A 22,702-nucleotide genomic window follows, 5' to 3' on the forward strand; every position below is an offset into this window, starting at 1 on the left:
TGCGATACTCACGGACGGTGTACGTTACAGGTGCTGGCGTGGTCCCCCGCTGAGCTACACAACTCCAGTTTGAACAGCTCGAACTGCTCTTGAAGTACAACTAAGTGATTTTGAGATGGTGTTTACCTAACAAGCCAGTCTCTAACTGCCCCGGGTGTCACACATATGAGCTATAATGTATAATGGACTACTGGTTTGGCTGGTGTACTTGTGTGCTGCATACTGCAGTCTCTGAGGCGTCATTACAGTCCAGTACGGAGTCAGACTTCTGTGTGGGCCCCACCCTCCCCCGCTCCCCACGGTACCGCCTCTTTCTCCGCCCCATAAGGGGGCGGAGTCCTGTCCCAGTCTGACATGGCCCCCATCCTCCCTGCTCCACCCACTAGGTTAATGTGAATGGAAGGGCTCTTAAGAAGGTTATGACATCAGTACTTCATTACTTAACTGTCCCGCCCTTGAGCGTGGTCGCTACGCCCTCGCTACCCCACACACACACACACACACACACACAAACACACTCACACACACAGCCTCTAGAGTTGTCCCTAACTCACAAACCGTTGAGTGGCTCATTTTTAACCACTTGCCACAGGAATAATAACGCAGCAGAACTCAGGCAGTTGGGAGCACTCCACCCCCCCCCCCCCCCACCCCCCCCGTCTGGTCCTGGCAGGATCTGGGGGTTCACACACACACACACACACACACACACACACACACAGTGCCTTAGATGCCGTGCTGTGGAGGAGAGCCCTCCAGGAAGGACGTCCTTATCCCCACGGGCTGTAGAAGAACATGTCAGGACTTACAGACCAGGACCGTCAAATTCTCTCTTTTTTTGGTCTCGCCTGCAATCAGAGCTGTATCACCACATGCCTAACGCACTCGTGTTCAGAATGGTGTCTCTCAGGGTGTCTGAGGTCGGCAGTCTCTCTCTCGCGCTCTCTCTGATACACACAGTCCGTGCAGTGCTAGAGGAGGTGTCGTCGTCTTGGGCTGGTAACATCACAGCGCTCTGAACGCCTGTGGTCCAGAAGACAGCGAAAGGCTGTGTGTGTGTGCGTGCGCGTGCACACATGTTCAAGGCCTGACTCGGAGATGTTCTACACCCAGCTGGTTCTCGATCTCCAGAGGTGCCGTGACCGTGCCAATCCGATTGCTGTTTTCATGCTGTTTGGCGTGTGGAAGTGGGTGCGTGCCCGTCTGTCCCCACGTGTGTGATCTCCTCTCTCCTGCTTTCTTCTCCTCCGCTTCAATCTAAAAATATTTTCCTGATTGTCTGCAAGAACGCTGAGTGCTCTGGTGTGATGAGTGTCAGCAGGAGAGCTTTGTGTGTGTGCGTGTGTGTGTGCGTGTGTGTGCGTGCACGTGCATGTTTGTGTGTATGCGGGAGAGTGTGTGGGTGTACTTTTTTTTTTTTTTTTTTTTGCCCTTCCTCCAGCAACCGTCTCGGCTGTAGCGTACAGAGTGTGTCTTGACGTTCGTAGAGAGATGACATGTGAAATGCAATAGAAGGTGAAGGCAGGAAAGAGGGATGGAGAGAGAGGGAGAGAGAGTGAGAAGGAGAGAGAGAGAGAGAGAGAGAGAGAGAGAGAGAGAGAGGGAAGGAGAGCAGCCGACAGACACGCAGATGGACAGGCCTGGGGCATGCAGGCTGACGAGCCGATCGCCGCACTGCCGAGCCCAGCAGAGCAGGGTAGCACAGCGAGGCAGACAGATTCAGTCGAGTGCGAACACAAGCTGGGCCGTCCAAAGAGCAGGCTCCTGTCAGGAGACACACAAACACACGCGCGCTTAAACACGTGAACACGCACACACTCGTCACATAGACACACACTCCCCTGGTTGTCAGGCAGGAATGTTCTGCTCTGATCCCCCTCCCAGACAGGTCCTGCTCTGTTTACCCCAGCTGCTCCCATCCAAAGGATGGATGAGATTTCTGTGTGTGCGTGTGTGCGCACGTGCGCGTTTGTGCGTGTGCTGCACACGCTCCCTGGCTGAGTGATAGCAGGTGTACATGCTCCACGTATGTCCGCACGGAGGGGGGAGGGGTCCGCGTGTCCCCCTCAGAGGGGCGGAGCCGTCGTCCTCCCGTCCCTCCGGGTCCACCCTCCCCTGACAGGCAGCCTACAGCTCCCATGCTCACGCACATCTGCCGTTGCCTCGCCGGAAATGTCAATCAAGCAGCAAGGGGTGGAGCTACCAGGGAAGGAAAAGGGGAGGCGGGGCTAGGGGTTGCTCCTGACCAGAGAGCGAGAGAGGAGAGGAGGGGAGGGAAGGATTTTGCCAAAGTCTGCCTGGAGATTTCGAGCTTGTGGTGGTGTGCTGAGGCACCAAGGAAGACGCCCTAAATAAAAACAACCGAGCTCCGGCCGCGCAGGTGCTGAGGCGCGGAGAACAGTGCAGATCCGATTCTGGCAGTTCAACCAGGGTCCAGCAGGGGGTGGCAACTTTGTCCTGCAGGTCGTCGGGGTCGGCCGGGGTAGTTTCAGCTGTTGCGTGGGGGTCTGACAGCTGTGTCTGGCTGTGTCCACAGGTAGAATGTAAGAAGGCCCAGCCCAAGGAGGTGATGTTTCCTCCAGGGACACGGGGCCGAGCCAGGAGTCTGCCCTACACCATGGATGCCTTCATGTTGGGCATGGGCATGCTGAGTGAGTACAAAGCAACACACGCGCACACACAACACACACAGCAACAGCACGCACATTCTCTATCACTCTCTTTCTCACACATATACACACACAAACACCACACACAAAACGCACGCACACACACGACACACACAGCAACAGCAAGCACATTCTCTATCACTCTCTTTCTCATACATATACACACACACGCACACAACACACAAAACGCACGCACACACACAGCAACAGCACGCACATTCTCTATCACTCTTTCTCACACATATACACACACACACACACATCACACACACACAACACACAAAACGCACGCACACACACAACACACACAGCAACAGCACGAACATTCTCTATCACTCTCTTTCTCACACACACACACACACACACACACACACACACACACACACACACACACGACCAAGAAGCACAGTTTAAACCCGCTCATATATGTAGCGGAATTATTTGAAGGACACAAATCTTGCTTGCCAGAATTAGAATTAGAGTTTCTTTGATTTTGTTAGAAAGTAGGATTAGGGTTAGGGTTATGGTGAGGGTTCGGGTTACCTTATTTTAATGTGAAATACCAACATACTTTGTATCTGACTTGGTCACTTTGATCCTGTCATCCATGTAGGCTGTTTGCCCTAAAACGCAAGTTCATTTTGTCAATAAAACCAGGAGGATGTGTTGCATATGAAACGTTCCATAGAAACTCAAATCTCTGCGAGACTCCCACATACACGGTTGAGATCGGCACTAAAGGCTGAGCCCGCGTGACCGTTGCTGTTGGCCTGATGGTTAATTAGCCGCTAGCAGCTCCGCTAATGTGGCATAAGGGAGGCGAACTGCACTGAGGCCCCCAGGACCGGATCTGGGGGCGCCCCCGATCCACGTGGCCGTCGAGCAGCTCGAAGAGCCGTGGAAGACCACATGAGCTGTTCTCACTTGTGGAGCAGTGACGTCTTGTTCAGAGGCTCCACTCCCCCTCAGTGCTGGAGACCAGGAGGAAAATAAAGTCGTTACAGTTGAGCAGGTTCAGGGGCTGCACGCAGAAGGGCGGTATGACCGCGCCCCTGTGGCCGACGCTGATTGGTTCTCCAGGTCAGGTGATTCTCCCCCTCTGCTCTCTGAATGGTTCTTAAATAGCTTTTACTGAACTGGACCAATCGTTAATACGGCTGCTGCCCCAGCACTGATGTGCCTCGGAGACGAGCACGAGGTTTGCTGATTGGCTGCTTGACGCGTGAGGTCGCTGCTGATTGGTGGCTCTGCGCTCAGGGTCGTCCAGTATGGAAATGAGCCCAGCGAGGCGTCTGGGGTCGCCGCCCGCCTCTGGCCCTTCGCCCAGTAGAGCGAGATCCGTATTACCCCCCGCAAATGAAGGGGAAAATTGGGGTAATGTTCTATTAGGGGTTTTGCCAATCCATCTGCCTGACCTCTGCCCCAGCTAATGACAGCCGCGGAGAGTCTCTCGAGCCTCTCACACCTCCGTAACACTGACAGAGGCCTCCATTTCATCACCCTCGTCTCTGACACACACACACACACACACACACACACACACACAAACACACACACACACACACACACACGTATGAGTTCACACCCGAACTGAGTTCTCACCCAGTGGTCACATACCGAGCAGGTGACCCTGAAATGAGCAGGGCTGGGTTAATCTCCTTTAAGGGTAGCACCATTGCCGTGACAACCGTATGTAAATTGGGGGGTGGGGGCTGTCACCAGCTCCCCAAACAGGTTGAACCTTTTTTTTTGTACTTTTAACAAGTCCAGTGAACTTTTCAGAAGTTCTTATGGATCAACACTCGTCTGTCTGTGTGAGAGACAGAGTGTATGTGTGTGTGTGTGTGTGTGTGTGTGTGTGTGTGTGTGTATGGATTGCTCGTGTGAAAATATTAACTCCAGACTTATCCACGCTCCCTCTTATCTAAATGAAATTGGAAAATGCAGGACAGCGCGACATAACTTAGTGTAATTTGCATTTGAGGAGGGGGAGCAGGAACAGGGGCTCATTATTTAAGGAAGTGCACGCCTCCCTCCGACGCCACATCTCATTAAAACTCCTTCCGTACTTCCTTTGTTTACCGCTCCTAATCGAGCCATTTATCTTGAACGTGCCGCACCGCACGCGTGTTTGCTGAAATGAACACACATCTAGGCCGGTACGAGGTATGGCTGTACCAGATGGATAATTGATTTTCAAGTGAATCGGAATTGTTGAGCCATAAAATGGGTGCGTTAGCATGCATATTAATAACACAGAGAGGAGGTCCCGACAGCAGCCTGCTCTGGCCCCGCGCAGGAAGTGACGGGCTCCGCCTACCCAGTGTGCACCGGGCCGAGGGGCTGTTGGCTCAGCTTTTGATATTCAGGCTGGATCTGGATCGTTCTCCCTCACCCTCTCTCCCGTCGCACTCCCGCCCTTTGGATATATGCCTCCCACTGAGTTGTTTCCTCTGGCCTTCTCAGATTAAACTGGACTTTGTCATGGGCACCAAACCGAGGTTTGATATTCATTACCCAGACTAACATGTCGGCTCAGTTCTGCGACGCCGTGATTGGACGAGCCACTCCGAGGCCGAGGGTTGACTGGCCAGCCCTTTCCTCTGCCGGAGCTCCTCCCCGCTGACCTGAGACGTCTCTCCCACTCACTAACGCGCACACCTGGGCTGGGGTCAGTGGCAACGCAGCCCCCGAAAGGTCGTCTCTAGATCCCTCCTCCAGCCTTGCCGAGGCCTGTTAGCGCCGATTGACCACTTAGTGATCATTTACATAACAGCTCCTCCTTCCCTGTGGCAGCCCCACCCCCTCACATGCTAGCCCCACCCCTACCCTCCGCCAAAAGGCCACAGAACGAAGGGCCGGTGGGACGCTAATCAGTGTGTGGCTGCAGGTTTTCTTGCTACACCCAGTCTCCTGCGCTTCAAGCGGCTCCGTGAACGATTTCTTCCGACTGTTATTTATCGTCGCGGACGCACGCAGCTCGAGCCCAGGAGTCAGCACGTCTGAGGATATGAATGCCTGCCACCGCGCATATTCACACTGTACGTGATGCAGGAGTTTATCAAGCACCGCTGGGGTTTTATGGCCTGTCTCGCAGATTTTATTTAGCTCTCTTCACTCTTGTTCACTCAATGCTAGCACCCCCCCCCCCCAGACACACACCCCCACCCCCGGACAACACAAAATCAATAAAGCGTGTAAATAAAAAATAACAATAAAATAACAGGCCAAGAATAACTTATTTGCCGGCGTGTCAACAAAAACGTCGCGGCGTCTCTGGGCGGCACTGGGGAGAGAGAGCAGATGGCAGTGAAATTCCCCCCCGACGCACTCAGAGTTAAACTCGCCACATTCACTTACAAACATACTGCTGTAATATTCATTCTCATTTGGAGCTTCTACAGCTCGTGATGGTGTAACTTGTCTAAGCCAGACAACTAAGGGCTCTCTCGCTCTCTCTCACTCTGTCTCTAACGTGCTCTCTCTCTCACTCTGTCTCTAACGTGCTCTCTCTCTCACTCTGTCTCTAACGTGCTCTCTCTCTCACTCTGTCTCTAACGTGCTCTCTCACTCTGTCTCTAACGTGCTCTCTCTATCCCACTGTACTATGACACGTTTGCTGTCCTGTCCTGTCCTGTTCTGTCCCCCGTGTGTCCTCCCCACTCTGATTGGCTGGCCCAGAATAGAAGTTGATCGATCAGAGATGGTAAGAATAGTGTGTGCAGGTTTTTTTAGTTGTTGCTATTGTTGTTTTTGTTGTTCAACCCCCTACCTGCTCAGGGCTATTAAGTCACAGTAAACTAGAGTGGGTGTGTGTGTGGGTGGGTGGGTGGGTGTGTGTGTGTGTGGGTGTAGAACTGTTTGGACCTAAAGCTCTCTCTGCTGTGTCCTGTGTCTGGCAGGTTACCCCAACATCGTGGCGACCTATGGCCGTGGGTACACTGGATTCGCTCCCAGCTACAGCTACCAGTTCCCCGGTAAGTTACTGACACTAATGCAACTGAATACTTACATGCAATTACTTTCTCTCTCTCTCACACGCACTCACACACACACACACACACACACACACACACACACATTCTCAGTGGTATGTAATACAGGCATGTGCCAGGGTGAAACTGAGGTCATGTGCATTAAATTTGCCTGTGTTTGATATTTTTTCCCCCAGAGTTGCCCCCCCACACACACACACACACTATCCTACACACACACACACTATCCTACCCATCTCCCCCCACTGTCCCACACTGCCCAGCCTGCCTGTTGATCTGGTTTTATTTAAACCTTCTCTACACATGTGTACTGCTCAGGACATCAGTGGGGCAACTGATAAGCTCGAATGGGAAACGTCTGACAGCAGCTCAGATCTCTGTAATGGATTTTCTCAATCGCGCGTGCATGCGTGTGTGCGTGAAGGACGGCTGTGAGGCATCTTGGTTGATACTGGTCTTACCTTCCCACGTTCTGCTGTAATGATTTACGAGGGCAGCTGGCGTTTGGCCAGCACGCCAGCAGGGTCCTCCTCTTCCTCCTCTCCTCCTCCTCCTCCTCTCCCGAGCCTCTCCTGTGCTTCGTCCTCATCCTGGCTGGGCAATTCCTCATTCACGGCCCCCTGCTTGGTTTCGGCCGACGGCTTCCATGAACACTCCAGCACGCCTGTTGGGCGTGACAGACGCCCCTGTCCCTGTTCCACTGGTCCCCGGGCACCCCACCCCCCACCCCCGTGCCTTCCAGCCGCTACAAAAAACCTGTTAGGTCTCCATTAGCCCCAATCTCACTCTGGCTGTCTCAGATTAGCGCTGATCTCTGTGGAAAACCCCTTTGTTTTTCTTCACACATTTACATTTCACTCTCATTTACACACACAGATAGTGGTGTCCCCTTAATATCATATCCGTATGTATTGAATAGTTTGATAGCAAGCCAGCCCGGGGGACAGGCAGTGTTTAGTTCAATCAGTCAGTTTGAGTGAACTGAGTGGCGGTGGGTGTGGCCATTTCTCTGAGGGTTAATCCCCACTGGTTTTGTCCCAGTAAGACCCATCTTTTGTGTGTGTGTGTGTGTGTGTGTGTGTGTGTGTGCGCGCGCGAGAGAGAGATACTGTCAGTGACCTTGCTGTTGAGAGATGAAGGTGAGCGCCCGCGCCAACTCCGGAGGATTAGGGCTAATCTGGCCTGCTGGGTGGAGGTTAAAGATTGACTCTGGTCAAAGGAGTGGAGCTCATTTTGCTCCCAAGCTTCTGCCGTAAGCCTAGTCCAACGGGGATAATTGAGAGGCGTGTGTGTGTGTGTGTGTGTGTGTGTGTGTGTGTGTGTGGCTCCTTCTGTTCCCTGTCGATGAGGGCAAACCACTCCATTTCCCAGACCACCCATATGCTTTAGCTTCTAGGCTTCCCTAGAATGAAAATGTTAAATGGGGACTATGCCATTTCTCTGGAAGGTCATAACTTGCGAGCGTGCGTGTGTGCGTGCGAGCAAGGGGCGGGGCTTGCGCTCTGTGTAATCAGTATCCATTAGAAGAGACTGTGTACTTTGTAGTAATTGCAGCTTGTGCCATTTCCATTGGTCTAATATCAGTTCAGAAGCGGCTACTTTTGGGTAAAGGGTGTGAGCAGCACTCAGGATCACTGTGGTAATGAAACTACAGGACCCACAACACCCCCACCCCACACACACACACACACACACACACACCTTTTCCCATTTCCATACAAATGACTACTCCTGATTGCACTGTTTTACCCTGGCGATGGGGGGGGGGAGGTGTTGAATCTTCAGCCTTGGACTTGTTCCAAAGCCCCTAATCCCTAATTATTGAGTGAGAGCTGTGTGTCATAAACATCTGCACTGGTCTCATGTAGCTAGCTGTACTGACCCCTCTGGACTGTCCCACATCTCAGCATCTCCATGCAGGGGGACACTGGTACCGCTGAGGGGCGGGGCCTCCGAGGGGTCCCCAGCCAGCCGGCTCACTCGCGCTCACTCTGTCTTCTTTATGAAACGAGGTCTGCCGGTCTCACACCACTAAATCTTCACACATCTCTCTCAGCACCCGCTCTCCTGGTGTCTCGCTGCTCTCTCTTGCTGTCTCTCCATTCCTCTGTCTCCCCCACCGCTCCTCCCTCTCTTCCTGTCTTCTGTTGCTTTCTTTGGCTGGTTGCTCACTTGCTTTCTCTCTCCCTTACTCTCCTTCTCTCTGTACATCTTTCTCTCTCGCTCTCTCTCTCTCTCTCTCTCTCTGTCATCCTGTGCTGTCAGTAAACAGGGTGAGGAACAGTGCTCAGGTGAAAGGTGAGCTGTGTCAAGACGTGCTTTGCTCCGTGAGAATCATTTCACTATGACACGGAGGTCATATCCATGATTACACACACACACACACACACACACACACACAGAATGCCCAGAATGCCTTACCCGGCTGCGACGGGGCCTCCATCAAAGGTGGCGAGGAGCGTACGCTCGCGCCCGTCTTAGGTGGCGAGCTATGCTGTCGTTATGGAAATGGGCCATCTGGAGGGCACAGTAGTGCCCAGCTCAGCGGCGTTCCGCAAACGGTCCGCCCCGGGTGCTCTCAGCCCACCCGTGCTGCCCTGTCAACGCCTCTGATGTGTGCGTGTGGGCACATGGACACATGCACGCACACACAAACATGCAAGCGCACACATGTGCACACAAACATGCATGCAAACACGTGCGCGCACATAAAAATATGATGATCAAGGTCAGTCAGAGCTCGAATGTGATTGTGTTTACACACATGCGCATTCAGGCACACACAAACACACCAGTACGTATGGATGTATATATTTGTGTGTGTGCATGTGGATAGAAATATGTATGAGTCATTCGTGTGGATTATTTCTGAGCCTGTGATTGTTGCAGTACTGGCTTAAGTTCTCTATCTTTCTCCATCCCTCCATCTTTATATGTCTCTCCGTCTCTCCTCATCTCTCATTGCTCCATCTCTCCACCTCTCTCCATCCTCACAACCTCTCACAACTCACACACATTTGGCTGTGAGCTTCTTACAGGTTTTATGAGTATCCGGGCCCCCGCAGGGCTCCGTGTGTGTGTGTGTGTGCGCAGGCGTGTAGAAGCTTGCCTTGTTAGGACTATCTTGCATCCCTCACAGATTAGCTCTCAGTAGGGAGGCTCCGAGACAACAGGAAGGTGTGAAGAGAAAGGAGCAAGAGAACGTGTGTGTGTGTGCGTGCGTGCGTGCGTGCGTGTGCGTGCGCGTGTGTGTGTGTGTGTGCGTGTGTGTGAGAGACAGAGAGCGAGAGTGTGTGGAGGCTTACCGATCCATAACCAATGCCGTGTCTGAATAAAGATTCAGGACATCCTGAACATCTTAAGTATTTTCCTTCAGTAGTTTTTAATTAAAAGTGCAGATGCTAGTGGCCAGGCCTCTGGGCCAGGCTGTAGTGAAGCAAGGAGAGACTGAGCTGCCTCCTTTACTTCTGCGGTTAGGACTTAAAAAATGTTTTTTTATTCTTTTTGCACTTGAAGCATTCAGATCAAAGCTTAAAGACCCTCTTCTGACATCAGTTAAACCCCTAAACCCATCTCTGTCCGTCTGAATTACACATTTAGAAGTTATTTTCGTGAACAAAATCCCCTAATTCTCCGAAAGTTGTTAGACACAACTGTGCACCTCTGCCTTCATTCAGAACCTGCACATCTATGAATATGCAAATAGCACCCGCCTCTTTCTCCGCCCACCCCACCACCATTCACCTGCAGCCTGCATGTGCTACATGTGCATGTTTACTAACGTTCCTAATTCCAGTATCATGTGTACTTGAATTAGGTAACTTCAAAGTCATGTGATGTTTTCTGCCAGAATAATCGTGATGAATATAACCTTCATATAACCTTCATATAATGCATCTTAGCTGTCTGACGGACTGTTTTTGAGTAATGTTTGCAATAACCTTTTTCATCAACATCCCTAAGCCATAAAACTGCATCTAACATGCATCACCATGCAGCTTGGCAGCTAACGTTGTCTAACGTTACGGGACACAGTGGAGATTTGTTGATGAAACACAAGAATAAGGCACCTACCAGTTGACCATGTTGGCTCGTACTCGCGGTGTTCCCAGGATAAACTGATGCAACAGCGTCAGGCTTCAGTACAAGTTTAGAGACAAAAAACAACAATCATTTCACAAAGGTCCTCTGTAAAATAAACGCTGCATTTTCTCTGGATGTTTGGCCGGCACACTCCAATTTTTCAAAATAAACTGCACCCATTTCTCTCAAATCTTCGCATCCTTTAGAGTTGCATCAAGACTCACATTTTCTCCTTTTTGCAATTTCGTAACCAAACACAGGAACATGCCATTGCCATCATTTTGAAAGTAGTGATAGCAGCACCAGGCTACTAACTCCCTCGTTCTGAGTATGTGAGCACATGTGTATGTCTTTTGCTCTATTATGGGAGCATTTTCTCCTTGTATTGAATGGCTATAAAGATGTAATTGTGGCCCATAAAGCAAGCTTTAACAGCAGCAGGAGCCAAACACACACACACACACACAGCTCAACAGTCTCTTACTCACATTGCCTTGACCCATTGTACGTGCAGTACAACACAGGATGGATTGATTTTCATCTCATTCTCAAGTACAGACTCACCAAAGTCTCACTTTCATCTGTTTCTACTCTCATCTTCCCGCTTGCTCTCGTTTGTGTGCGTGTGTGTGTGTGTGCGCGTGCGCGCGTGTGCATGTGTTTGTGTGTGTGTGTGCACGAGTGTTTGTGTGTGACGCGTGTGCAGTGTGTTTGTGTGTGTGTGCTTGATTGTTTTTTGTTTTTTATGTATAACTCCGCAGGCATTTATCGGCTGTCTGGAGGACACTGTTAAACTTCATGTCAAACTGGGAGCTGCTAACGAGTGACCTGGATAATTAGTAGCAACATTCCAGGCTAACGAGGCAGGCATGGTGTGAAGGGGGCGGAGTCTCTTCTGGGTTGCTGTCTGGGTTTGCTGGTCTTGTCAACTCTTCGACGACTGCCACCCCACCCCCAGGATACCGGTGGACCAGTGGAGCTGTCCTCGTGCGACACTGGAAACAATAATAAGGCTATTATTATGGCTGTTACGAGTAAACAAAGATGACATCACCTTCTGTTTATGAATGAAATGTCACCTTTTGGTGCCCATCATGAGAGAACCAGATAAATCTGACGTGTTCCTCACTGTGGAGCAGCTCACTTACGCGGGTGTCCGTCGCCCCGAGCGAGAGTGAGAGATCGAGGAGAAAGTGGACAAGAAAGTGCACACGAGGGAGAGGCAGAGAGAGAACGAGGAATGAAATAACCTTGATGGCCATTAGCCGCAGGTCGGCCTCGCCGCTAGACGGCTGCGTTCTGGCGCCGGCGCGAGGTGATTTATTTCAGAGGACACATCGCTCTGCCTCCTCAACATAACCGGGCCCAAGCGCAAAGTTTTTATGTTTTATGATACGAGCGAGTATGGTTCCCAGAGGGTGGGGCAGGGTAGGTGGGGAGTGGGTGGGGGAATCACCTACATAAAGAACGGCCAGCAGAACGGTAAGGAGCGGCCGTCTCAGGCCGAGGTCATAGGTCGACGCGTGCTGATAGCCTTAACACATGCAGGATCCGCAGGGTAACGCGTTTCCATTGTGCCTCGTTGCCTATGAGGAGGTGTGAAGGGGTGGGGTGTCAATGATGAAATAATACTGGACTTGGGAGATACATGCGACGCGTGGTTGCAGAGATGATGGGTAGGTGAGCGTGCGTGCGGAAAGGAAAGCAGAACGCACACGTGGAAATCGCTGATTTTCTAGAGTGCTGTGACTTAGTTTGGATAGTTTGTAAACTATCAGCGTGTTGTGGGTGACCTGAATATCCTCTAGCGAAGAGCTACTGCTGGATGGCAATAAGACTTTGTTAGAGAGCAGAGTTACGTTTGATCCGTTCTCTTCCACGTTGGGTCGTGTCGGTTCCTGTCTGCTAGACCAGCACGGGTGGGTGGGAAGCATTGTCCTACTCGCTTGTCCCCATCCCCCGGTCCACTATGGGACGCTCTGCCTCAGGTGGGCCCTGGCTGTAGGTCTGGAACAGTTGTGCCCTCTCGCACTTCCCGGAGTCCCGCCGTCTGTCCGAGCATGGAGCCTTCCGCCCGTGCGGGATAGCAGCGCTCACGAATAAACAGCACCACGGTGAGAGAGGGGAAAAAACGGAAGCTAAATATTGGCTTTATCTCGGCAGTAATAAAAGAGCCATGAAATTGATTTAATGCCGCAGTGCTCCTCCTGGACCACTTCTCTCCGCGCAGACGCAAGACAATGAACTTCCCAGATCCGTTAATTAACCCACCTAATCCGGCACGGTTAATCTCTAGCTGAAACCTTTGCTCTCCTCGCCAAGTTTGAGAGCGGGGTGAGGGCGAAGACGACGTTCTTGAGAGTGAGATGGGAGTAAAAAATATTTATATATATATATATATATATGTGTGTGTGTGTGTGTGTGTGTGTGTGTGTGTGTCACTCCTGGCTCCAGAAAAGGGAATTTCTGCTCAGTAGCAGTCAAAGCTCAGGAGAGGAGGATGAAGATGTAGAGGAAGGAGAGAGGTGGAGGAGGGGGGAGACTGGGGGCAATGAATCTGTGATTTGAACCAAACTCAGACTGCTGTGCGGGTATTAGACTTTGGCCAGTGCTTAACTAACCCTAACCCTGTGGTGCTGCGTGTTAGGGGTGGGGTAGGGTAGGGGTAGGGGTAGGGTTAATTAACCCTAACCCAGTGGTGCTGCGTGTTAGGGGTGGGGTAGGGTAGGGGTAGGGTTAACTAACCCTAACCCTGTGGTGCTGCGTGTTAGGGGTGGGGTAGGGGTAGGGGTAGGGTTAATTAACCCTAACCCTGTGGTGCTGCGTGTTAGGGGTGGGGTAGGGTAGGGGTAGGGGTAGGGTTAATTAACCCTAACCCAGTGGTGCTGCGTGTTAGGGGTGGGGTAGGGTAGGGTAGGGGTAGGGGTAGGGTTAACTAACCCTAACCCAGTGGTGCTGCGTGTTAGGGGTGGGGTAGGGTAGGGTAGGGGTAGGGTTAATTAACCCTAACCCAGTGGTGCTGCGTGTTAGGGGTAGGGTTAGGGGTAGGGGTAGGGTTAATTAACCCTAACCCAGTGGTGCTGCGTGTTAGGGGTAGGGTTAGGGGTAGGGGTAGGGTTAATTAACCCTAACCCAGTGGTGCTGCGTGTTAGGGGTAGGGTTAGGGGTAGGGGTAGGGTTAATTAACCCTAACCCAGTGGTGCTGCATGTTAGGGGTGGGGTAGGGTAGGGTAGGGTAGGGTAGGGGTAGGGTTAACTAACCCTAACCCTGTGGTGCTGCGTGTTAGGGGTGGGGTAGGGTAGGGGTAGGGGTAGGGTTAATTAACCCTAACCCAGTGGTGCTGCGTGTTAGGGGTGGGGTAGGGGTAGGGTTAATTAACCCTAACCCAGTGGTGCTGCGTGTTAGGGGTGGGGTAGGGTAGGGTTAGGGTTAGGGGTAGGGTTATTTAACCCTAACCCAGTGGTGCTGCGTGTTAGGGGTAGGGTTAGGGGTAGGGGTAGGGTTAACTAACCCTAACCCAGTGGTGCTGCGTGTTAGGGGTGGGGTAGGGTAGGGTAGGGGTAGGGGTAGGGTTAACTAACCCTAACCCAGTGGTGCTGCGTGTTAGGGGTGGGGTAGGGTAGGGTAGGGGTAGGGGTAGGGTTAACTAACCCTAACCCAGTGGTGCAGTGTGTTAGGGATCGGGGTAGGGTTAGGGTAGGGGTAACAGCGTGCACTCTGTATGTCTCCTAAGGGCTGAAGTCTTTTTTAATCCGTAGTCCCTCCCGTGTGTCCTGTGATCACAACTCGAGATGTGACATCTTCTCAGATTAACGTTCAGACAGATGCTTTGGTGCTTATCAGGGCTGAATTTATCTCCATTTATGAGAACGCATATTTTGAGATGACGATTCTCAGTGTCTGTCACTCTATCTTGCTATCTGTCTCTCTTTTTCTGTTTTCTCGGTCTTGTGCTCTCTCTCTCCCTCTCTCTCTTTCTCTCTCTCTCTCTCCCCCATGCCTCTTTCATGAGCTTAACACTTTAACACAGAGGTCTGGCTGCATCGTTTCCCCTCTGGAAGAAACACACCCATCCAGACACGCTGAAGAACGTGGAAGCCTCGGGTTTGGATGGCCTCCATCCCCTAGGCACCAGACATTTTAAACGAAGCCCGGGTGGGGATAGCGGGGCACACGGACAGTGCTGTCTGGCTGGAGCTCTGTCTGCACATCCTCCCTCTCTGTGCTCCATGTCTGTTCTCGGGCCAGCACGGTGCGATGAGTCCCCGTCAGACAGCGATATATGTGCCCTCGTTAGGGCCTGTAATTACATTTATTAGAATGTAATGTGATGGCACGTTGGATGTACTGTTTCATTATGTCGTAGCCTCGCTGTTTGTAGCCCAGTGAGAAGGCCTAGCTGCTGTGACACGCACGCATCCGCCCATATGGGCGTGGCCTTCGAGTTTTGAGGGTGGAGCCTCATGTCCTGCTGTGACACGACTGGCTCAAGGGTTTGCAGACTCTCCCGAACTGAGACCTGGTTATTTATTTATTTATTGCCTGCAGAGTGGAGCAGTATAATCACCACACGGTAAAAAGCAATTAAAACCAACATGCCCCCCCCCCCTCTCCCAATTCAACCCTGAGTAGAGTGGGGTGCCAACCCCAGCTGAGCTCACCCACACCTGGCCATGGGGCGGCATTCATCTCCACACCCCCACCCCACCCCAAGTCCTTCTTACAATCCCCACTACCCACATAATAACCACACGATTTGCCTGATCCACTGTGTGTGTGTGCGTGCTAAATCTCGGGGCATATGCCTCTTCTGAAGCCGTTTGTCGAATCGAGCCCGAGATTTGCCCTAAGATGTAATTTGGGGCCGTTTAGCCAGCTGGCGCGGTGCCAGGGGGTGAGCGGCTGTACCGTACCTGCCTGGGGAATGCTGGGTAGGTTAATGTGAGAGGCCGTTTAACTTGCCTGTCGACCTCCTCATACCCTCATCTGAACAATCCTGTAATTTCTGCTGAGGGGAAATGTTCCATTGCTTGATGTGTGTGTGTGTGTGTGTGTGTGTGTGTGTGTGTGTGTGTGTGTGTGTATTTGGGTGCTTGTACAAAAGACACAGAAAGCATAACTTTGTAAAGAGGGAAAAAAGCCCTCTTTACCACCTCCACATGCCCCGTGCTCCTGCGCTGAATGGAATTATAGTACAGTGAAGGAGTCGTGTGGTGTAATATTAGAGAGAGACGCACACAGAGAAAGCAAGAGCGAGACACAGAGGGGCGGAGGGGGCGAGAGACCACTAACTCGATAGAGGTGGATGGAAAAACGTAGTCAGATGGAAGTTTGTCCTCCAGTCTCCAGTGTTCCTAATTATTTCATTTGAGTAAATGATTGTGCTAGACCTCCTGTTGGGTTATTGGATCTGACCTCACAGTGTGTGTGTGTGTGAGTGTGTGTGAGTGTGAGTGAGAGACAGAGTGGGCCCTCCTGTCGGGTTATTGAACCTGACCTCTCAGCAACACTGTGTGTGTGTTTGTCTGTGTGTGTGTGTGTGTGTGTGTGTGTGTGTGTGTGTGTGTGTATGTGTGTGTGTGTGAGAAAGAGAGAGAGACAGAGTGGGCCCTCCTGTCGGGTTATTGGCCCTGACCTCACTGCAGTGCTCTCTGTGTGTGTGTGTGTGTGTGTGCGTGTGCGAGATATAAAGAGACCCCGAGCTTCACTACGCTCTCGCCTGGCTAACGTCCTGTAGTGTTCTCTGGCTCTTTGTATTACTACGAATTAGAAAGCACAGCATCTCTCCAGCACTGTGTTTAATGCGTTAGTCACAGAATTGTTGTTCCAAGGGGAATATCACTCCCGCAGACAGAACAGCACCGTTTCCATGGACGCAGTCCCGTTTCGAGTGGGAGAACCACAGACGGAACAGCTGTGTTACTGTAGGAAAAACATGGTCGGAAGTTCAGAAGCTATCAGAGTAGGATTACTGAACAGGACTGTTACTGCCGCCCGCTAAAGAATACGGCCGTAACAACTCTAGACAATACGACTAAACAGCAGTGTTAACTTTGTCCGGCAGGTTTCCCGGCGACGGCGTACGGACCGGTGGCGGCGGCAGTGGCAGCAGCGCGGGGCACAGGTAGGGTGAGCCGTGGGGCAGGAGCCGGCTACGCGGCGTACCCACAGAACTCGGGGCCAGGTAACCGCTCTGACCCACGACGCGCTCTGTGTGGCAACCGCAGCGCCCGTTCCTCTTCTGCTCCACACACACACACACACACACACACACGCACGCACGCACACACACGCGCGAGCGCGCACATGCATAGATGACTTACACCTTTCAGACAACACAGCGGCAGCCTGAACTAAAGCACTAAATCACTCACACATTTTTACTAGAATTTCTTTTCAATGTTAAATGCTATTGTTTTAAGTTACTGTGTCGGTGTACATTAACCCTCAGTATTTAACATCACCCACATCCTCCCCTACGAAGCATATTTAAAGGTGCCCCACACAAACGCATACAGCCATTGATCAGTGCACACACACCACACACACCTGCGTGTCTGTGTGTATCCAGCAGGGGAGAGCTGCTCCTATTATCTGTACCAGAGGAATGGGGAATTTTCCCTCCTCATCACTCTTCATTGATTGGCTCGTCAGCCCGATGAACAAATCGGCCGTAGTCCTCCGCTGTGGCACTGGATAAAATCGATGGCTTCTCGGGTGAGACAGGCTGCCCGCCATCGGCGGGCCTCGGAGTTCAGCACCAAGGCGACAGACATCCGGGAGGATGGAGCGGGGTGGGTGGAGGCGGCGGGCGGTGTTGTTGTTCCCGGAACCTCGTTCTGTCGTTAAAAACCGCCCCGGCATGGCAGACCTCCGGGTGCTGGGCTGCGATTGGCCGGCCAGCAGCTGTGGCCTCCCTTCATTGGCCCACCCTCGTGTTAAGCCCGCCTGCTCATTACACCGCCCCGGGTGGGGTCCAGGTGACTCCCGATACAAGTTGGCCCACCGTGGAAATGTGGTTTTTAGCACGCGTTAAACTGCCCCAACTGCGCCTCAGAACAGCCCCGTCGGCGCGCTCAGTGTGGCCCCGCTGTCAGGCGTGAGACAGTTCGGACCACTTAAGTGTGCGGTCCGGTGCGGAGAGTGTCCAGCCTTCAGAAAGGTGCCTTTTACAGTCAGTACCGTGTGCTTCTCATATAGTGGAAACGCCCTAAAGAGTGGAGTGCAGTTCTCTGACTACTGGCATAGTGACAGCAGAGGAAATGACTCCATTGTGTGTGTGCTTGCGTGTGTGTGTGTGTGTGTGACGGAGAAAGCGAGTGTGTGTTCATGCCCTTGTCTTTGTGTGTTTGACTTTCATCACTGACGCTAGTGTGTGAAATGTGTGTGTGATGTTGTAGCAGAGTACCAAGGGCAAGTGAAAGGGTGTGGGTGTGTGTGTGTGTGTGTGCCATGTGTGTGCGCGTGTGTGTAGCTTCTCTGATGGAAGCTTACAGACCAGTGCGGGGTGAACCCGGGCACTGGCCGCAGACGACATTCTGGGACGGGGCCTTTCTCCTCCTCTCTGTCTGTGAGGGCACTCTTCCTCGTTGGTGGGCAGTGGTGGGTAGCGTCCCCCGCCCAACACGACTGTAGTAGCGCCTCCAACTGCACCTGTTCTGTTTAATCATCTCTAACTGTACCGTTCACTCCCTTCAGGTGTGGCAGGCAGAGCCAGCAGAGTTACAGTAATGTCTGCAGACAGGACCCCACCTGTCTCCCCGCCTGTCTCTCCGCCTGTCTCTCCGCCTGTCTCTCCGCCTGTCTCTCCGCCTGTCTCTCCGCCTGTCTCTCTGCCTGTCTCTCTCATATACTGTATCTTGTGCAGTCTGTGCCTCGAGCTCCCAGCACATCAGGAGTGAGTGATCCCTATGGGGGGGCCTAGCACAGGAGGCACGCTGCCCCCTGGAGGCTTGTCTCACACTCACAGCCTGCCCGCCAGCCTGCCTGCTTTAGTGTGTGTGTGTGTGTGTTTGACTGTCACATTGGCACATGCCATGGAAGTCTCCCTTCTTGATTTCCCTTCATTTTCTCTCTCTTTCCCTCTGTCCTTTCTGTCTCTCCCTCTCACACCTCCCCTCCACTCTCCCCGAGCCTTTCTCTCGCTCCCTCTCTCCACTGGCTCACTTCAGCTCTCTCCCTCTCTCTCTCTCTCTCTCTCGCTCTCAGTCCGCTGTGGGAGAGCGTGTCTCCGTGGAGATCAGTAGGCTATCCCGCTCCTCCCCCCACGTGCCTCTCCTCCAGTTCGATCCCCTCACCTCCTACTCTCCTTGCTCTGCCAGCTCATTAGAGCAGACGATGGCTCACTTTTTAGTCCTCTTGCTTTTTTTTTTCCTTTTTGTTTACCTTTTCACAAGTATAGTTTTTCATTGTTCATTTGCACCCCCCCCCCCCCCAATTCCCTCCAGCGCTCCCTCTTGACTCACGGGGAGATACCGACGGCCGGTGGGTCCATCCCGTCAGCAGGAAAGATCCGGGGACGGCTGGCCGGCCGCGTGTGTGGCGGCATGGAGGCAGCATGCCGGTTCCACGCAGAAGCAGCAGTCGTGCGGTGAGCGTGTCTAGCGGGCGCGTCCAGTGGGTGGATGCGGTAGGTGTGTGCGGCGGGCGTCTTCGTACCGGTGTGCCGCTGCCTCCCCGCGAGCCCCCCCCCCACACGTCCCAGCTGCTACCCTAGCCTGTGCCTGTGGACGAGGACCAACTGTGGTTCTGCTTCAGGGAGCTCCGCATGCCGGGGGTCCCCAAGCCCCAAGATAAATGTTACACAGAAAGGTTAGACAGTCTGCGCCCCCCCCGCCTTCTGATCCAGGATGGACTCCTCCGCACAGCTGTGATGGGCAGATGCTCAGACAGGGCCTTTGGGAGGCACCATCCAGAGCGCTTCAAAGGGGGGCCACACACTCCGGCAGTGCTCATCTGTGGCCTGCTTTCATCTCCCCGCTCGTGCGAAGAGACGAGGGGCCTCAGAGGACCCCCCCCCCTCAATCCCCATCCCCTCAATCCCTCTCTGCCTTACCTTTAAAAAGGTCGGAACGAGGTGCATTTCAGAAAGCTCTCCCTGCTTCCAAATACGGAGCTGCAACATTCCAGGCACTCCGGAATGTCGGAAGCTGGAGGAAGTCGGGCAGAGACATGGACTGTCTTGGAAGGGGGACCCGAATCAGGACTAACACAGGAATAAATCTTCCGTTAAAATTCATTAGCCAAGCCTCTCCGAGCGCAAAATGACAAAATATGTATTATTTATGAAATGTCGGCACTCTGGGTAAGAGCAGTCTAGTGGTGTTAATTAGTCACCCGTTCTGTCAGAAAGGGGCCATTTTAAATGGGACGTGAAAGAGAAGTCCGGGCCCGCGTCGTTTTCAGAGGTGCAAGTGAAGAAGTTAATTATAGTGGCTCTGGAATTCAAAGCTCATTTGGAGAAACCGATGACAGACTTACTGACATTCATCACCCACATGTGTAGTGTCCTCCACTGGTGTGGAAATGCAGTAGGAGAGGTAAACTCGTGTGTGTGTGTGTGTGTGTGTGTGTGTGTGTGTGTGTGTGTGTGTGTGTGGACGTTGGACACGTAGACGTTGCTGAAGTTTTAGTTCACAGACTTTTGTCAGCAAGACCCCCATTGCACTGTTAAATACCCCCCATACCCCTCAACCCAGCCTTGACGTGCAGGTCAATATATCTGCTATTTTCTAATATCCACGCTTGGTCCTCTACATGTTGGTGTGTGCGTTGGCGTGCGTACGTGCGCGCGTGTGTTCTCTCTCACTCTCTTTAGTCTGGAGTGAGAGGAAAAGCACTACTTTCAGGGCCGTGGTTTGGAATTCCTCCCCCGAGGCAGTCATCTGGAAAAGTGGAAACGAGAGAGAAGCATTTATCCACTCGAAGAGAGTCACTCTCGTGAAGGAATCATGCCGAGAGACCCTGTGTGTGTGTGTGTGTGTGTGTGGGAGAGAAGCAGAGACAGAGAGACAGCTGAATGTCACTGGCTGCTGGCTGGAGTTTGTTGAAGATGGCCGTTCTCCGGGCGGCGGGTGAAAGGCAGGGAAGAGCCGTGGTAATTATCCGTAGGAGCGAGGCTCGCCGAGCGATTCGCGCGACTGGACCCGCTGCTCCGGTCGCCACGGCAACGCCAACCTACTCATTTGTTTTGTAGATGAGTAATTACATCCAATTAGACGGCAGGAGGGGGAGTGGGAAAAAGAAAAGAGAAGAAGTGGATCTTTTGTTTCAGGCTGATAGCTGGAATATTAATAATTGGATGATGAGGCGGGGGAGGGGTGCGGGATCAGATCTGAGGAGAACCTCGGCTCATCCCTCACCTGCATTTTGCTGCCTAATGTACTGTCAGCGCGCTCTCTCTCTCTCTCTGTCTAACCCCTCTTTCCCTCTCTCTTTTATATACACACCCACCTTCAGACATTATGTACAGTACGAGAGGGAGTCTTGTGTGAAGCACTTGGCTTTGTGAAGGTGCAGGGAGTGTATAGTGAGCGTGGAGCTCGCGGCCTGGCTGTCGAGTAGCAGCGCGTTCCTCTCGTGCTGGTGTCAGACACCCGCCCTTCTCGTGCCCTGGCCAACCCCCCCCACGCCTCCTGCACCAACACACACACACACACCATGAGGCCTCCATCCCATCATCCCAAGAGCTGCAGTGTTTCTCAGAGTCTGAGTTCTGTCTGAAACCAGAACATCTGTGATTTCAGAGGGATTAACAGAAGGCTAACTGTTGCAGTTCTTACTCTATCTATATTTTTTTGTTGACCTCATGTTTGTTTTAGACACACACACACTGCACGTGTGAGCGCGCACACACACACACACACACACAGATCATAAGCTTTAACGCACGCCGCAAGCTGTCGACACTGTCCTGCCAGACCCTGGGATGCTTGTCGCAGGTTGCCGTGTTGCAGATGCATCTTGGCGGCAGATGTCCATGTGTCTCCGGCGCTCCTTTCCATAGTCGTTCATCAGCGTGCCGCGTGCACGGCACCACCTCGCTGGCCCCCGAGCCCACGTGCCCGCAAGGAAGCACTGCACGGCGCCGTCCGCCGAGACCAGGCGCCCAGCCTCCGACTCCGGTGTCGGAGATAGAAGCGAAGAGGATGCGCGTTTGTTTTTGTATTTATTTTTTCTAGGAATGCAGCATCTCTGACTCAAGCTCCCTCTTTCTCACCTTTGACCGAAGTAAATGGTTGGTAGGGGCTGAAAGGAACATTAGCACGGGAAGATAATCGGCCAAGTGCAGCTCTCCCAGATGGCGCCTTTTTTCCACTCCTGCGATGTTCTGAAAAGCGCCCTCCTCTTCCTCCCCATCCTCTTCCTCCCCGGCCCCCTCCTCCCCGGCCCCCTCCTCCACCGGTTTTTATTCATATCCTCTTACAGGGATGGTGCCATCATTAGAGGCAATCTACCTGAACAATAAAAGTCATCCCGCCCGCCTTTATTAGAGGAGGCTTCCCCCCCGCAACGCACCGCTGATGGCTGGGGGCTAATTGTCCATGTCAGAACAAGAGCTCTGTGTGTGTGTGTGTGTGTGTGTGTGTGTGTGTGTGTGTGTGTCTGTGTCTGTGTGTGCGTGCGCGTGAGCGTGTGTGTGTGTGTGTCTGTGTGTGCGTGAGCGTGAGCGTGTGTGTGTGTGTGTGTGTGTGTGTGTGTGTGTGTGTGTGTGTCAGGCTTGCCACCGTTGCACCGTTCCCGCCGCGTCGCTCCCCCCGGGGCTCACGTCTGTCGCGTCAGGAAGCCACCGTCCCCGGAGCGCTGCGGGGCCCCAGGCGATTGGACGGCACCGGGTGACGGTGGCAGGGTGGGTTGGAAGGTTGAGGGTGGGGTTTGTTCTTAGCCACTACCCCGGTCTTTCCCTCCTGGTCGGTTTTAACTAACAGGAGTTTGTGGCGAAGGCCTTTGGTAAA

At 52.7% G+C, this 22,702-nt stretch overlaps 1 protein-coding gene across 5 annotated transcripts in view; it reads left to right on the top strand.

Moving 5' to 3' along the window:
* The window catches only part of msi2a (musashi RNA-binding protein 2a), a 152,123-nt gene that overhangs the window by 114,508 nt on the left and 14,913 nt on the right, over positions 1–22,702 (top strand). For 4 of the 5 annotated variants that reach the window (XM_035535316.1, XM_035535313.1, XM_035535315.1 and 1 more), the window contains 3 exons: positions 2,537–2,651; positions 6,572–6,646; positions 16,813–16,872. In XM_035535316.1, the coding sequence (XP_035391209.1) occupies positions 2,537–2,651; positions 6,572–6,646; positions 16,813–16,872 (250 nt within the window). The remainder of the gene's footprint in view (positions 1–2,536; positions 2,652–6,571; positions 6,647–16,812; positions 16,873–22,702) is intronic. The other variant, XM_035535317.1, reaches the window with a different exon arrangement.

Source organism: Electrophorus electricus, chromosome 17 (assembly GCF_013358815.1).
Source record: "Electrophorus electricus isolate fEleEle1 chromosome 17, fEleEle1.pri, whole genome shotgun sequence".
NCBI lineage: Eukaryota > Metazoa > Chordata > Actinopteri > Gymnotiformes > Gymnotidae > Electrophorus > Electrophorus electricus.